The sequence below is a fragment of the Oncorhynchus keta genome, chromosome 28 (genome assembly GCF_023373465.1).
Source record: "Oncorhynchus keta strain PuntledgeMale-10-30-2019 chromosome 28, Oket_V2, whole genome shotgun sequence".
Classification (NCBI taxonomy): Eukaryota; Metazoa; Chordata; class Actinopteri; order Salmoniformes; family Salmonidae; genus Oncorhynchus; species Oncorhynchus keta.
Genome location: NC_068448.1, coordinates 62,780,078 through 62,798,275, shown reverse-complemented (window position 1 = coordinate 62,798,275; position 18,198 = coordinate 62,780,078). Strand labels below are relative to the sequence as shown.

The window sequence follows — 18,198 nt, the reverse complement described above, 5'->3', positions numbered from 1 at the left end:
ATATTTCTAATCAGTCTATCTATGGGTAACAGGGTTGGTGTGTTATGCTTGACCCCTCAGTTCTCCACCACAAAACACCAGAAAATGGCCAAGAAGAGTAGAACCAGCTCACCTGCTTTTACACCATGACTTGACTATTAGATGTTCAATGTTTCTTTAAAAATATATATTTTACATGCAATAGTTTCACTATATTAAATCCCTTAACAGAGTTCACCTTAAAATGAAGGACACATGTAAATGAATCACTAATCACATGAAATGAATAGTAATCTTCAGAAATGACTTTGTCAAAGCAACAAAATAACTAGGGCTTTACAATGATGGTGTAAACCTGGAGACGTTGGGTTGAAATCTTCCTAGAAGTGACAGGAATGACTGAGGGACATGTCAAAATGCTGAATTTATTCATATAAAAACAAATCTGATTTATATAATTACCCATGTGGTCTATATTAAAGCATCATTCATTTAATATGCAGGTGCACAATTTTCATGCAATATTGGTGCACAATTTCTAATTAAAGGGACATAAAAGGCACTAATTTAACGGAACAACCCATTTTACCTCTGGTCTCTGGCCCGGCATATTAGTATGCGTTTTTATTTTATTACTATCCCAAGGCTCTGGTGTTTAGAGATCGTTTCCATCTATTTTGATTGGATTTAATAGTTCAAAGGGGGTGGGGGGCTTAATCCTAATATTAGTTTATAGTTTGACGCATTTGCTTAAAGTGTTCATGCAATTATATTCCATCTAATCTCAAGCATGCTATCAATGGATTTCGCACATATAGATTGGGGAGGGGTGCGAGGCACGTGTCACGAGGCTAATTAAAAAGTCGGTGGGGCGCGAGGTGACAGCTGTGTGTGGTCGATCAGTTGCAGAGGGACTCAGAAACGAGAGAAGGAAAGGGAGGGGGATCAATAAACACGCCTGTGGGAGCCACTTTCTCTGTTTCACTGTCTCTGGTGGGCTGTCTGCACGAGGCGAGCCCCCGTTCTTAGAACATTTTCCGGTCCTCGAGCGCGTGAGGGTGCCGGTACGAATCCCATTAGAGCATCTTGCTCACTGAAAAGTAAAAACCGGAAATTTGGGTGGAAACCATGACAACAGCAGAGACCGGAGACTGAGAGCAGAGTCGCAGTCAACAAACTGGCAGTAGACCGGTGAACTCTGATGTGAGAGAAGGAGCTTTTTTATTTTTACAATACCATTTTTATTTCAAAGCTCTTTTTCTCTGTCAAGTATGAAACCATCGAAGAAGAGCGCGCAGCAGAATATCCTGAGAGTTCTATGCGGAGTGATGGTCATGGCCTCCAGCGGTCACGGCGCAAGAGTTGTCAGTGGTAAGTTGATGATGTGATAACTTTTACGGTCAGTTTTTCACATATTGGTCTACTTTCAATGATCGTATAAAACAAATAAGCGTTATATAATAATAACATTTGAATATTGGTTGTATTTCTGTTATCTTCAAGATAAGAATCATCAAATAATAATTCCTTAACCATTCTCATCAAACAATAATCTCAACCATAAACTACCAGTAAAATGTTACCTTTTGTGACTAAGTTATAGTCCTATGGCTCATCATCATCATCATCATCATAACCACCACCACCATCATCATCATTAAAATTAGATGGACATTTGTGAATTTTGTTAGGATTGGAAAATATAAATCAATCTATACGATTAGGTTATCTGAGACAAAAAAAAACATTTTCTCCACATGGAATCATGTTTCCTATTCCTTCATGTCAAAAAATGTAATTACATGTTAACTGCTTCAGTTTAGCTTTTATTGCATTGCTACAGTTACAGATGATGAGGTGTGTCACATGTGTGCATGTGCTTGAGCCTGTTAGAGTTTGTTTACCCTGGAAACTGGATTTATTGGTTTTATTGACTGTAAAGATTGAGTCTATTTACTGTTCCTTCCCTCTGTGACTAAATGTAGGAATATCTGTGATTTACATCAGACTGCTATTCTACATGTGTCAGGGCCGTCGGTGTCATAGGGCAGGCAGCTGACTTAATATGTTTGCATTCAAATCTGTTACATACTGTAGAGAGGAGCGAAGAGAGAGAGAGAGAGTCTTATAGTCAGACAGATGACAGATGGAGAGAGTGAGGGGAGAGTGGACAACTTTTATTTCATTAGTGGTGAGATATGCCCCTCTTTAACCAAAAATGTCCTTACTATGTGATTTAGTCTAAATAAACTGAAAAAGTGGCACAGAGGAGGGAGAAGACAAAGTGACAGAGGGAGAATCAGTGAGAGAGAGTTGTCGATGTTCCAAGATAGGGAAAATGCAGAGGATGAAAAGGGGATGGGGGATGAAGGAGAGAAACAGAGGAAGAGGTGAAGGCAGGTAAAGGAAGAGGTGAAGGAGGAGGTGAAGGACGAGGTGAAGGAAGAGATGAAGGAAGAGGTGAAGGAGGAGGTGAAGGAAGAGGTGAAGGAGGAGGTGAAGGAGGAGGTGAAGGAAGGGGTGAAGGAGGAGGTGAAGAAGGAGGTGAAGGAAAAGGTGAAGGAGGAGGTGAAGGAGGAGTTGAAGGAAGAGGTGAAGGAGGAGGTGAAGGAAGAGGTGAAGGAGGAGGTGAAGGGAGGGGTGAAGGAGGAGGTGAAGGAGGAGGTGAAGGAAGAGGTGAAGGAGGAGGTGAAGGAAGAGGTGAAGGAGGAGGTGAAGGATGAGGTGAAGGATGAGGTGAAGGAAGAGGTGAAGGAGGAGGTGAAGGAGGAGGTGAAGGAGGAGGTGAAGGAGGAGGTGAAGGGAGGGGTGAAGGAGGAGGTGAAGGAGGAGGTGAAGGAAAAGGTGAAGGAGGAGGTGAAGGAAGAGGTGAAGGAGGAGGTGAAGGAAGAGGTGAAGGAGGAGGTGAAGGAAGGGGTGAAGGAGGAGGTGAAGGAAGAGGTGAAGGAGGAGGTGAAGGAAGCTGTTAGAGGAAAAGAAAGGGAAGAACTGATGAAAATGTGGATCTGAGGAATCAGAGCAGAGGAGGCCGGATAGAGGGAACAAATGCATAAAGGAGAGAGAGTGAGAGAGGAAGACAGAAAGGGAGAAAGGAAAACGATGACGCTTTGGGTTGAGAAGAAGAATTTTGAGGTATCAGAACAGGAAGATGAGGCAGGATGGATGGAGGGAATGAACGAAGAGAGGAAGAAAGAGAGAAAGGAGGTGAAAATGCTGAGTCTGTTGGTCGTCTGTGCGCCCCGGTACCATTACTGGGTTCCAAAGTGATGATAGTGCAGATCTGATCTAGACCAGGCAGCCAATCATTTAAAGTACCTCCTGGCCACACTGCTAATGTTATTATTAGGCCTCTTTAACTGCCTGTGTATTAATCACTGGTATTATTCACTGATGCACGCATGCATGCATGCATCACACTCACACACACACACACACACACACACACACACACACACACACACACACACACACACACACACACACACACACACACACACACACACACACACACACACACACACACACACACACACACACACACACACACACACACACACACACACATGGTTTTTATGAGTCAGTCCAAAATCTTGGCCAGATCCTCCACTTTTCACCTACTTAACTGCCATCTTAGAGCACAGCTTTATAATGCTGGATATTGTGTGCTGCATGTGTGAGATTATATTTGTGTGTATGTGTGTACCTGTGTGCGTGCATACTTGTGAAAGTACACGTGTCTACTCTGTGTTTTGTGGGTGTGTCTACTCTGTGTTTGTGTATGAGTACAGTACAGCATGACTGCTGCTTACTGTAAATGTCATATCAGTGTGTGAACACATCCAGTAAAAGTCTGTTTGTGAGAGGTAACAAGGCTGTTCTAGAAGTGGGCCTCCAGCCTACAGTGTGATCAGCAGCCCTGTTACTACAGTCAGTTAGCTAGAGTCACTTCCTGACTGACAGAGGATATTGACCACACTAGGAAAGTTTGACGGTAAATTCTAAGGGACTGAGAGGATGCGAATGCGATGACCACATCCTTTTGGCGGGAAGCCAAGAGTCGTTAAGGGTGTGTGTGTGGGAGGGGGTCGAGGGATTGTGTACAACTGATAAGTTCAATGGAGATGTTTGCATTCACTGAAGACCTTCAAACCACTTCTTAAGATCAACAGAGAGTCACTGAGGTGTTGTTATCACTAATATGAACTGATATATAGATTGATGTTTGGTGAGGTGGTTGATTGACAGGTGGGTTGGTTGATTTGTGGACTGGTTGATTGACAGGTGGGTTGGTTAATTTGTGGACTGGTTGATGGATGTACTGACCGGCGGAGGGGCTGATTGGGTGTAGATACAGTAGTATTGTGGATTTACTGATCAATGATTAGATGATGGATGGTTTGTCAGATAGATGGAGGGAGGAAAAGACAAACACAGCCACGGCCACAGGAATGAGAAGAGAGTTCAAGGAAGTAACTTGATTTTGAAACGGTGGTGGAACCATTACTAGATGGCATTGGCTGTATTACTGGCATACTGAACTGAAAATCTCACGTAAATTACTACTATATACGTTACGTAGTCTGTCCACATTAGATTACCGGCATAAGGTAGATGCCTAAATTGACTCCTATTGCATACAACTGACTCAGATAGATTTGACATAATTGTTCATTGTTTAATTAATCGTCCTTATGTAAATTGTCTACTTACAATTAGGGCTGTGACGGTGATGGAATTTAGTATGACGGTAATTGGCCAGCCAAGTGATCGCGGTCACTGAAATAATCGTTTGAATATACTTCTTTTTTGAAGACGCACATTTTCGTCTCTCCTCCAACTCCTGACTGCATGTGCTGCCATAGGAATAGAAGGAACGGAACGGGCGTCCCCATTCGAGTCAGTGATAGCATAGTGAGTGGACTGGTGGCCATTGCGTTGAGCAGAGTAGGAAGTCAAAGCAGGAAGAAAAAGCAGGAAGTGTACCCATCAATATGTGCTGTGATTTTTTGATTAAACTCAAGTAGCATTACAAAAAATACATTCCATGGCCTGTGCCACATATATTAACATCATCTGAATAAACATTCTAGGGTTGTTGCGGTGACAGTATTACCACCACACCGGCGGTCATGAGTCATGACGAAAGTCAAATTCCATGTGACCGTTTAGTCACGGTAATTTGGCTTCTCCAAGCTCTGATGCTGCTGAAGGTCTTTTATAGCCTATCAAACATGCTAACTGCCTGGTACTCAGCACTCTATTATCCTTCTAATCACTCTGGCATATACCTGGCTGAAATGAAAATAAACCACGGAAAAAGCATCCTCCATTCACTATTTAAATGCCTAGATGCCATGTATTTTTCCCCCTTCCCGTTTTGAGACAGGTGCATGATAATGGTCCATTCTAAATCAAAACTAATTTCACACATATATTATTTAATATATGTGTATATAGTATATTATATTATTTAGTATATATTAAAACAAGAATAGTCTGATGGGTGACAATATTAGCCTATCACTTGTGAATGATGCCCAGTTTGTGTGCAGTAAGGCAAAAAACAGTGCATCAAATCAAATCATAGTCGCACACCTCAGCCCATAGGCCTATATGTTTTGTTTGTGTATTTAAAATGTTTTACCCCCTTTTTCTCCCCAATTTTGTGGCATCCAATTGTTAGTAGTTACTGTCTTGTCCCATCGCTACAACTCCCGTACGGGGCTCGGGAGAGACGAAGGTCGAGAGTCATGCGTCCTCCAAAACACAACCCAACCAAGCTGCACTGCTTCTGAACACCGTGTGCATCCAACCCGGAAGCCAGCCGCACCAATGTGTCGGAGGAAACACCGTACACCTGGCGGACTGGTCAGCGTGCACTGCGCCCGGCCTGCCACAGGAGTCGCTAGTGCGCAATGAGACAAGGATATCCCTACCGGCCAAACCCTCCCTAACCCTTGACGACTCTAGGCCAATTTTGCGTCGCCCCATGGACCTCCCGGTCGCGGCCGGCTGCGACAGAGCCTGGGCTCGAATCCAGAGTCTCTGGTGGCTCAGCGAGCACTGTGATGCATTGCCTTAGAACGGGCGTCACCCAGGAGGCCAGGCCTGTATGTTTTGAAAAGGTTTGTATCACAACTAAAGTGGCCAAACAACTTCTTAAAATTAAGCACATTAATCCGCGTTACAAGGGGCGTGAGTTTCAAGTTTGGGGAAGATCATTTTCACCATAAAAATACACCTTTATAATAAAAGCCTCACATGCATAATCACATTTGCGGTCACCTTTGAGATTTGTGTTTTCCCGCTAATTGATTGCATTTTGGAACATTTGAGCTTTCCTGTATGCGCATTGCTGCACTTATAATGTGAAGAAATAGCCTCATAGTGAATTAACATTTTAAGCTAATAGTTCTGATTCGTTGCATCAGCTTCATTGCTTTTAAAATGTTTTTTTTGATGCTAGTGATTGTATTAATTTGGGATCTATCCCATCTCTCAACTGTCCCAGACTATGCTTGGAATATTTACAGTGCCTTGCGAAAGTATTCAGCCCCCTTGAACTTTGCGAAGTTTTGCCACATTTCAGGCTTCAAACATAAAGATATAAAACTGTATTTTTTTGTGAATAATCAACAACAAGTGGGACACAATCATGAAGTGGAACTACATTTATTGGATATTTCAAACTTTTTTAACAAATCAAAAACTGAAAAATTGGGCATTCCGATCTTCATCCATAACCGTCGGTTACATGGTTAGAAGGTAATTGTGTGAGCCCTACATGCAATCAATGGATAGATTTTGCCTCCAGGTCAGACGGTGTGTCAGGGAGGGGAGGAGCATCCATGCTATAAGATCGCCTACTTCCGGGAAATGACCAGCCGGATTGCATTCAGCGAGGCCAGAAAGGCATGTGAGATGGACGGAGGGTCATTGCTGAGTGTAGAGAGCGCTGCGGAGCAGAGACACATAGAACACCTGCTACAGGTCAGTGTGTGTGTGTGTGTGTGTGTGTGTGTGTGTGTGTGTGTGTGTGTGTGTGTGTGTGTGTGTGTGTGTGCGTTTGCACTAGTGTGTGTGAGACAGTACAAACAACAACACCAAAAACATCTCCTCAAAGTGCTCCAATCATGAACTTGTTAATATATTTCTTATTTACTTATAATATATTTACAATATATTATTTCTTACAGGAGCTTCGGACCTCCTCAACAGGAGCAGGGACGGAAACGGGGGAAGGAGCAGGTACCGGTAATGGAGGAATAGCAGACGGTGATTTCTGGATCGGGCTGATGAGGACAGAAGGAGAACACACACAGGAAAACGGCGGCTTCGCCTCCTGTCCTGACCTCTACCTCTGGACCGATGGGAGTGTGTCCCAATTCAGGTGTGTATGTTTTACACAGCAACTGTTACTTTGGTGAGGCTTTTGTGTATGTCTGTGTTTTAATTTGAATATGTGTATTATTGTGTGTGATTGTGTGTGTTAGGAACTGGTATTTTGACGAGCCGTCGTGCGGAGGGGAGGCGTGTGTAGTGATGTACCACCAGCCTACAGCGCTCCACGGGCTGGGCGGGGCCTACATGTACCAGTGGAATGATGACAGGTGCAACATGAAGCACAACTTCATCTGCAAGTACGAACCAGGTACGCAGCATCACACAGGTACACAGCATTACACAGGTACGCAGCATTACACAGGTACTCAGCATCACACAGGTAGGCAGCATCACACAGGTACGCAGCATCACACAGGTACGCAGCATCACACAGGTACGCAGCATCACACAGGTACTCAGCATCACACAGGTACGCAGCATCACACAGGTACGCAGCATCACACAGGTACGCAGCATCACACAGGTACTCAGCATCACACAGGTACGCAGCATCACACAGGTACGCAGCATCACACAGGTACGCAGCATCACACAGGTACTCAGCATCACACAGGTACGCAGCATCACACAGGTACGCAGCATCACACAGGTACGCAGCATCACACAGGTACTCAGCATCACACAGGTACGCAGCATCACACAGGTACGCAGCATCACACAGGTACTCAGCATCACACAGGTAGGCAGCATCACACAGGTACGCAGCATCACGCAGGTCGGCAGCATCACACAGGTACGCAGCATCACACAGGTACTCAGCATCACACAGGTACGCAGCATCACACAGGTACGCAGCATCACGCAGGTAGGCAGCATCACACATGTACGCAGCATCACACAGGTACGCAGCATCACACAGGTACGCAGCATCACACAGGTACGCAAATGTCACGGCAGATGAGATGAGTTCTGTGTGTTTTGTGGAGTGTTCTATACGTTTCCCTTTTAAAAGGTTGTTATATATATATTTTTAAATTATTATTATTATGTATTTATTTATTTCTACCAATTTTGTGATATCCAATGGCGATCCAATTGTGTTTTAGCCTGGTAAAACATTACACTAACAGAAATGCATATCAGTTTTGTTTAATCCATTTTTTTCTGATTCTGATTTTGATCCAGAGAGCCGTCTGGGGAAGGAGCAGGGGGACAGGCCTGGAGCTCGTGACCCAGGTGAGGAGGCACACACTGGGGCATAGCCTGGCCACATCAGCCCCACTCCTGGAGGTCAGCATGGTTGACTGCATAAGGGTATCAGTTAGTATATCTCTTTTTGATTTAGTATCTTTGTGTGTCCGTCCCAGATGTGGCGGTGGTGCAGGCAGATGAGGTCAAACAATCCGGACCAAGTGAGGACGACGCCCCACACGTAGTCATAGCTGGATCCTCAGGTGAGAGGTGGAGGTGAGACAGGTGGAGGTGAGACAGGGAGTTGAGACAATTAAATGGTATGGCACGACACCAGAAAGTGATACGTGGTGTAGCGATGATATGGAATGTAAGACTGTGTTTAAATAGAGTGTAATTACTGAAATAGCCTCTCTGGAGCTCCATCTCTGCTCTTTCCTCCTTCTGCAGGTATGCTGCTTGTTTATGTAATCATCCCCACCATCCCTCTGCTGCTGCTCATCCTGGTGGCTTCTGGGACTTGCTGTTTCCAGATGTTTAGTAAGAGGTGAGACACGACATATCACTGCAACAACAAAAACTACAACTCCCTATGGTACAACACAACTGAACACACTAAGTCCCCGGAGTCCCCAGTATTGCCTTACTGATAACAACTTCACTAAAATATCAATCTATGATCCTCATACAAACCAATCGTATAATATTCTCTTATACTGTATACTCCTCTTTCTCTCATTTTCAATCACACTTACACTCCCATCAACTCTCTTTTTTAAATTCCTTGAATTGGCATACTCAAAATTAATCAGAGAAACAGCTCAATCTCTGAACCCTACCCCCCCTGTTCATCCACTAATGGATGGGTCCAGTCCCCCCGTCCCTGTGCTGTGATGGATGGGTCTGGGCTGTAATTGTTTGGTAAGAACAGTGCTTACTCAGTCATAATCACTGGCATAACACAAGGACGCCTTGTTAGCAAAGAGTCATTTAGCATAACAGCCCTGGCCACTGGCTCAGCCCTCTGTCATTAATTATTATTGTGATTGTGTGTAGGCGATGTCTGTGTGTGTGTGTGTGTGTTACCCTACTCTGGCAACAGATAGGGTAACAAAGTCTATGATTTCTGGGTCGATAGCTGGGCCAGTCGATGGTGTTCCTACAATAACCAAAGTGCAACTCCAGCACATTGTATAATGCCAACCAACCTCCCTACTCCGCTACTGTGACTTTACATCTCCTATATAGACACTCCCAGCTCTCCTCTGCCTTGATTGGGCAGCAACTTAGTTTTTTATTATTTATCCAGTTTAGTATCGCTGTCCGTCTGATTTGATGTGTATTTAAAAGTGGTGTAAAGTACTTGAAGTAAAAGTACTTGAAAGAACTACTTCAGTCATTTTTGGGGGTATCTGTACTTTACTATTTATATTTTTGCCAACTTTATTTTTTACTTCACTACATCCAAATGTTTTATTTTTTTTACACCCAAAAGTACTTGTTACATTTTGAATGCTTAGAAGGACAGGACAATTGTCTAATTCGCACACTTATCAAGAGAACTTCCTTGGTCATCCCTACTGCCACTGATCTGGCGGACTCATTAAACACAAACGCTCATTAAACACAATTCTTCGGCAGAGGGTGACTAGGGAGAGTGATTGATGAAGGATCGTAGCGGCGCAGTCTCACTGATGGGAAAGGAAACGCTCAGAGGAAATATAGTGGTCAAAATGGCAATGATTTGATATTAAACTTTGCTACGGGGACACCAGTGATGCCGCGGAGCTGAGCAGACGTTGACAAACCGAGCTCTTCAAAGTTATTCTATTTTTACCTAAATAACAACGTTGAAACAATATTCTAACATCGGCTGATAAATTGTCAAGTACTTACCTTCCCAAAGAGCCATGGACCTCCGACCGAGAGGCAAGAAGGACGACCAAAACGTCGTTGATTCCCAAGATAACGATAACGCTACAGCTAGCAAGATTAGCATTAGCCCTCATAACTCAGATGACAGTTCCAGACTGTTGCTCTCAGCAGCCTCTTGCGAGCCTGCCGACATGCTGGCTACTCTCCTCCGGGAAATTCAGGATGGTAACAGAGGTCTTTCTCTGAAAATCGATAAGAAATCGGCTGAACTCCATTCTTCCATTGACGACCTGAAATCCTCCATGAATGATCTCCTTTTGAGAACGACTGAGGCAGAGCTGCGCATTAGCACAGTTGAAGATACCATCGCTAGACATGACCAGGTCTTGACACAACTGCAAAAGGACAATGCCTACCTCAAAAACAAAGTAGATCAGATGGAGAACCAGAGTAGACGTAGTAATATCCGTGTGGTGGGATTGAAAGAGGACAGCGAGATCCGTGACCCGGTCCCTTTCTTCACTCAATGGATCCCGGAGGTCCTAGGCATAACCAACTCCACCAAGCCGCTGGAAATCGAATGCGCCCACAGAACACCAGCGCCGAAACCCCGGCCAGATGAGCCCCCACGAGCCGTCCTGATCAAGTTCCTCCGTTTCCAAGACAGAGAGAAGATACTGAAACTCGCAAGAGCCAAAGGGGACATCGCCATCGATGGGAAGAGGGTCAGCCTTTTCCCGGATATGAGCGCGGACCTCGCCAGACGCCGCAAGCAGTTCAGACCTGCTGTCACGCCCTGGTCTAAGTATTTTGTGTTTTTCTTCATTTATTGGGTCAGGCCAGGGTGTGGCATGGAGTTTTTGTATTGTGGTGTGTTTTGTCTTGGGGTTTTGGTGTGTATGTATTTGGGATTGTAGCTAGTGGGGTTATCTAGCAAAGTCTATGGCTGTCTGGAGTGGTTCTCAATCAGAGGCAGGTGCTTATCGTTGTCTCTGATTGGGAACCATATTTAGGCAGCCATATTCTTTGGTTGTATTGTGGGTGATTGTCCTGAGTGTCTTGACGTCCTTATTCTGTGTTAGTTTGCACCAGTTTAGGCTGTTTCGGTTTTCATTACGTTTATTGTTTTGTATAGTTTGTGTTTTGGATTCGTGTTACGTTTGTTTTATTAAACATGGATCACAATATACACGCTGCAGTTTGGTCCGATTCTCCTTCACCTTATGAAAACCGTGACACCTGCCGCCAAAGCACTGAAGGAGAAGAACATCACCGGCTACCTCATCCACCCTGCGCGGATGAAAGTTCAGTACAAAGGCCGAAGCCATCTCTTCAACACACCGGGAGAAGTGCACACTTTTCTCAAAGAACTGAGCAACGTCTGAGTCTGAGCCAGGACGGTCTCTCTGGGGGATAAAATGCAGTTCGTTTGTTTTCTCTTATCCGGATTGAACTGCTGGTATCTCCCGGTCACTTTAATTGATTTGTACATTTTCAACTAACCGTATCTTCCCGGGGTGAGTTCTATTACATTTACAGGAGAGTATATTATGGTTTAGTCCATATCTACTGGGCGACGCAATAAGTGGGTTTAGGCCCACTGCTTTCCCCCTCATTTATGTTAATCTTTCGTAAAGAGACTCAAGCAGCCCTTACCATGGGCAGTAAATATTCAGCCATAAATATCTATTCACAACGTTTGTTTTCAATTTAGAGAGCTCGCAGGTTTTAGTTTACGCCAAGGTTTAGCTAGTAAGAGCAAGATGGAAAGCGAGCAGCAACGTATCTCTACAAGTGTATTCATGTTTGATTGTTGGGACTGTTGTTCTAGTCTGACAATCGGGGTGGGTGGGATTTTTATTATTTTTTTCTTCTTCCTTTTTTTATGTTTATTGTTTCCTCCCTAAAGAGACACACAGGTCACTTTTGTGCTCAAACCAAAGTTGAAACATTTCCTAATTATCTGCATATGATAGATTTCTATTCAGTTACACATTTGAAACCCAACCTATGCTTAATCCACTAAAATATGTCACATTCAACATAAAAGGTCTTAACAGCCCGATTAAAAGGAAAAGAGTCTATACATACCTTAAGAAATTAAAGGCTGACATTGTGTTTTTACAAGAAACACATCTTACAGCCAGTGAACACAAGAAATTGAAGAGGGAATGGGTAGGACAAGTTTTTGCATCCTCTTTTAACTCCAAAGCAAGAGGAACTGCAATTTTGATAAGTAGACACATCCCCTTCTGCGTCAACAACACCATCTCTGATCCCTCTGGCAGGTTTTTTTGGTGCAGGGGCATATGTTTTCAGAGTCTTGGACCCTATTGAATATTTATGCTCCTAACGTCGATGACCATATGTTTATTCAGAATGTCTTCCTTCAGGTTGCTCAAGCACCACCAGGATGGCTACTGGTTGGAGGAGATTTACATTTTTGCTTAGATACAGTTCTTGATAGGTCTTCTGATAAACCCTCACTTCTTACCAAAGCCGGCAAGCTCACCATGTCATTCATGACAGATCTCAATTTACTAGACATCTGGAGACAGTTGCACCCACAGGATAGGGACTACTCTTTTTATTCACACCCACACAAGACACACACATAGATAACTTTTTACTTTCGACACAACTGTTTCATAGAGTGTTAGATGTCGAGTATCTCCCCAGATTGCTTAGTGACCATTCTCCTCTGGTATTATCAATCTCCATTCCAACCAAGGTAAATGGAACATATAGATGGAGACTAAATTCTACACTTCTAAAGCAACCTGAATTTTGTGCATTCATCAAAGAGCAGATCAATATTTTTACTTTGACAAACAAACCCTCTGCTCCTGACAGCTTCATTCTTTGGGACACATTGAAGGCCTACCTGAGGGGACAGATTATTTCCTATACTAAAGGGCTGAAGAAAAAACACGGTGCGGAACTGAGTGCTCTTGAATCTGAAATCTCTGAGCTAGAGAACCTACCAAAGAGGCCCGACTAAAGATCTATACAGGCTTTTGGTAAATAAAAAACTTAAATATAATATTCTGAACACATATCAAGCTGAGAGGGCCATCACTAAATCAAAACAGCGTTATGGCATGGCAACTGAAAGCAGAGGAAAGTAAGAGGACAATTAATGCCATAGAAACTCTCACTAAAGAGATATCTTTCGACCCTACTGAAATTAATAATACTTTTAAGAAATACTATGAAGACCTCTACACTTCCCAATCAAGCGATGATCGATCAGAGATAGACTCCTTTCTCTCCTCTCTCAACCTCCCATGCCTGTCAGGTGAAGACAGCGAGCGCCTGAGTGAACACTTCTCAGTCCCTGAATTGTTGGAGGCCATTAAATCCTTACCTTCTAATACATCTCCTGGGGAGGATGGCTTCCCTCCAGAGTTCTATAAAGAATTTAGGGAGCTGTTGGTCCCCTACCTTATGGAGGTACTTAAAAAAGCCAGAGAAGACAACTGCTTTCCAGAGTCCTTCTCTCAAGCAGTGATTACTGTAATCCACAAGAAAGGGAAAAACCCGCTAAAGTGCGCCTCCTATAGACCAATCTCTCTCCTTAACACAGATTGTAAACTGGTCACCAAGATGCTATCTAAGAGACTGGAGTCATGTCTTCCCCTGTTGGTCAACCCAGATCAGACTGGCTTCATAATTAATAGATTGTCCTCCAATAATCTCAGAAGGTTCTTTGATATAATTCACCTTGCAAACAAAAACAAAATACCTGGTGTCGCAGTCTCCCTCGACGCTGAAAAGGCCTTTGATAGGGTTGAATGGCCATACCTCTTTCGCGTCTTGGAAAAGTTCGGTTTAGGTACCGTGTTTGTAAATTTGATAAAATCAATCTACAAATCTCCTAAAACTAGGATTGCTACCAATGGGATTACTTAATCTGGCCAGTTTGTTGCAAAAGGTGGAGGTTGACCTTTGTAAATGGATGGACTTACCTCTCACTCTACTGGGTAGAATCAATGTAATTAAAATGAATGTCCTGCCCAGGTTTCTATATCTGTTTCAATCTCTCCCTATCCCTGTTCCCGCAGCATTTTTTTCCACTCTCGACAAGCTGACCAGACGGTTTATCTGGCACGGCAAAACCCCTAGGGTTGGCCTGGATAAACTGACCCTTGATTACAGTCAAGGGGGCTTAAACCTCCCCAATTTTAGAATGTACTATTGGGCTGCACAGTCTAGGTTTCTGGTTCAGAGGTTTGACAATGGTCCCTCTCCCTCTTCTTTAGCTACCTACAACTACGAAACGTTATTAGGGTGACTCTCAAGGGACAATGGAACCTACCTAAGATGTCACCTATTGAACAACTCTGCCACGCAGACCAACCACTGTTCAAGACCATTTCCCTTGTTTACAATGCTCTTATGTCAGGACTAACACTGCCTGGGCTAGATAAACCCCAACATAGATGGGAGAGAGATCTGGGTATTGATCTTGATGAGGATCTATGAAGTGACCTGTGCAGGGATGGGGTTACATCCACATTGAACTCCAGATACAGACTGATCCAGTTTAATTTCCTCCATCAGCTCTATATCACCCCATCTAGACTGCACAGGTTCAACCCAGATATCTCCTCCCTATGTTTTAGATGTGGCTCAGATGAAGGAACATTCCTCCATTCCACTTGGCAGTGTTCAAAACTACACGGTTTCTGGCAGGGGTATGCGATACCATATCCTCAATTCACGGGGTTAAATTGCCTTTAGACCCGGAGGTCTGTCTACTGGGTAACTTTACTAACACCAATCTTAGGCAAAGCCATACTATAAAGCTAACAGAAATATTGCTAGCGATGGCCAAGAAATGTATTGCCTTGAAATGGAAATTGGATTCCTCCCTGCAAGTTGCAATGTGGCTTTCGGAAGTTAATAGTTGTATCCCTTTGGAGAAAATCACTTACTGCTTGAGGAATAAGTTAAAGACATTTTACAGAATTTGGCAACCTTTTATTGACTATATGGAGAATCTCCCCCCACATCTCATTGATTGAATCTATATATAATCCTGACATAATGTTACACACGTAATGTATATTATGTAGCCTACGGCAGGTGATCCAATGTCTCGTTATTTTTTTATTATTTTTATTATTTTTTATTATTGTATGTTTGTTTATATAACTATAATTATAATTAATTTGTGTTACGTTCGTCTGTTACTGTCACTCTGTCCTATCGTTGTCTAATATCTTTTCACTTTTGTTTTGAATGTTCTTAATTGGAAAATGCTAAAATAAAATATAAAAAAATAAAAATAAAAAACCCACAATTCTTCATTTGTAAATTAATGTCTGAGTGTTGGAGTGTGCCTCTGGCTATCCGTAAATTAAAACAAGAATTGTGCTTTCTGGTTTGCTTAATATAAGGAATTTGAATTGATTTATACTTTTACTTTTGATACTTATGTATATTTTAGCAATAACATTTACATTTGATACTTAAGTATATTTAAACCAAATACTTTTAGAATTTTACTCAAGTAGTATTTTACTGGGTGACTTTCACTTTTACTTGAGTCATTTTCTTTTAAGGTATCTTTACTCTTACTCAAATATGACAATTGGGTACTTTTTCCACCAGTGGTTTTAAAAATATTTCCGATAGCTGGGGAACTGAGAGGGAATCTACAGACAGAGACCAGTTAATCACGCCTCTGACTCCTGCCCGCCGCCGTAAAATTATTCCTGAAACGCTCCCAAAGCCCTAACGCGGCTAGAAGGGATCAAGTCAAAAGTTGAAATGTTTTGCATTTAACCTAATTCTCCTAACCTGCTACGTCAATTCTCCTAACCTGCTACGTTAATTCTCCTAACCTGCTACGTTAATTCTCCTAACCTGCTATGTTAATTATTCTAACCTGCTCCGTAAATATTTCTAACCTGCTACATTAATTCTCCTAACCTGCTACGTTAATTCTCCTAACCTGCTATGTTAATTATTCTAACCTGCTTCGTTAATTATTCTAACCTGCTCTGTAAATATTTATAACCTGCTACAAAAAGTCAAATCTGATGTTAATCTGATTTGACGCTAGGGTCATGGCCCTTCTAGCCATGACCCTAGCACGTGCGAGGTCTCTCCTTTACAACAGGCGACACACTTGAACTTACACGACAAACGCGATCTGAGGAAATCTGAGTTATGAGGAGTTATGAGTAGGCAAGGATCCAGAGTTTTATTGCTGGGTATGGCTGGCACAGAAGTGTTTTTGTGAGCAACAGCTCTCGTGTTTAACACACACACAATCACACACACATACACACAGTTTTGTTTTACGATTCATCTGTGGTTCTACTGTTCTAATTTAGTTTTGTTCTACTAATTGTTCATTCTGTTTCCATTGTTTTTATTTCATAAAGCAAACCACGGACCAAAACCAGTGTTAACCACCAATCAACGCTCTGGATCTCCAAGACACCCAAGACAGACAGCATGGAAGTATGAATGGCAGGTTACATCACAAACAAGATAAACAGATTAGGCAGAAGTAACTGAATGTTACCTCTCTTTCCCTCATACTATCCTTGTTCCAAATACATCTTACTATCCACCTCAACCAATGACCTGCTCTCCTCTTCTGCATTTCCTTTGTTCAATTTGTTCATGTCTCCACCGCTCTGTTTAGTTTTTCCTTATTTCCTTTCTCCTCCCCTCCACCTGTCCTGTCCTCCTGTTAATGTGTTCCTGCAAACAAAAATGAAACGACTTAATGGATAATTTGGCAATCCTCGTACCTATCTGATATCAAGGTAAACCTACTGCTGCTGATATCAAGGTATACCTGCTGCTGTTGCCAGGGAGTTTCTGCTGGAATCCCAGTGTCTGTACGCATGTGTGAGTGTGAGCATGCTACCTTGTGTGTACACTAATGTGTGTGTGTGTTACACTAATTGGTTCCAAACAGAGGAAGTAATTAACTATCAGTAATTAAGGGTGGTGCCAGGGGGACCCTGATAAAAAAAGGAATTGAACCATCCCCTGTGACCAGGAATAGGGTCAGAGCCACTTAACACATCACACAGATTCACTCCTGAAGAGCAGCACACAGCGAGGTGTAAGAGAGGAGGGAGAGTGGGGAGAGGAGGGAGTGGGGGAAAAGAGGCACATTTAAGGCAAAGTGAATAAAAGATAAGGAGGGAGTGGGGGAAAAGAGGCACATTTAAGGCAAAGTGAATAAAAGATAAAAAGAGAGTGGGGAAAGGAGGGAGTGGGGGAAAAGAGGCACATTTAAGGGAAAGTGAATAAAAGATAAAAAGAGAGCGGGGAGAGGAGGGAGTGGGGGAAAAGAGGCACATTTAAGGCAAAGTGAATAAAAGATAAAAGAGAGTGGGGAAAGGAGGGAGTGGGGGAAAAGAGGAACATTTAAGGGAAAGTGAATAAAGATAAGAAGAGAGTGGGGAGAGGAGGGAGGGGGAAAAGAGGAACATTTAAGGGAAAGTGAATAAAAGATAAGAAGAGAGTGGGGAAAGGAGGGAGTGGGGGAAAAGAGGCACATTTAAGGGAAAGTGAATAAAAGATAAAAAGAGAGCGGGGAGAGGAGGGAGTGGGGGAAAAGAGGCACATTTAAGGGAAAGTGAATAAAAGATAAAAAGAGAGCGGGGAGAGGAGGGAGGGGGAAAATAGGGAAATAGGACTTTAAAATGGAAATTGAAGTGTGTTGTTTGATCTGCTTCCCGTTGTTCAGGGTTTAGTACTAGCTTAACTCTCTGTTCCCTCACCGGGTAGCTATGTCTCAGACAGATCAGTCAAGCTAAATGACTTTCCTAAATGTCC

The 18,198-nt window shown here is 43.0% G+C and overlaps 1 protein-coding gene across 1 annotated transcript; it reads left to right on the top strand.

The window, feature by feature from the left end:
• Positions 1-849: 849 nt before the first annotated feature.
• LOC118361650 (chondrolectin) lies at positions 850-17,694 on the top strand. The gene is made up of 8 exons (XM_035741748.2): positions 850-1,350; positions 6,794-6,969; positions 7,176-7,369; positions 7,473-7,630; positions 8,509-8,559; positions 8,691-8,777; positions 8,965-9,061; positions 16,785-17,694. The coding sequence occupies exons 1-8, from the start codon at positions 1,251-1,253 to the stop codon at positions 16,867-16,869; spliced, it is 948 nt and encodes a 315-aa protein (XP_035597641.1). The 5' UTR covers positions 850-1,250; the 3' UTR covers positions 16,870-17,694.
• The last annotated feature ends 504 nt before the right edge of the window (positions 17,695-18,198 follow it).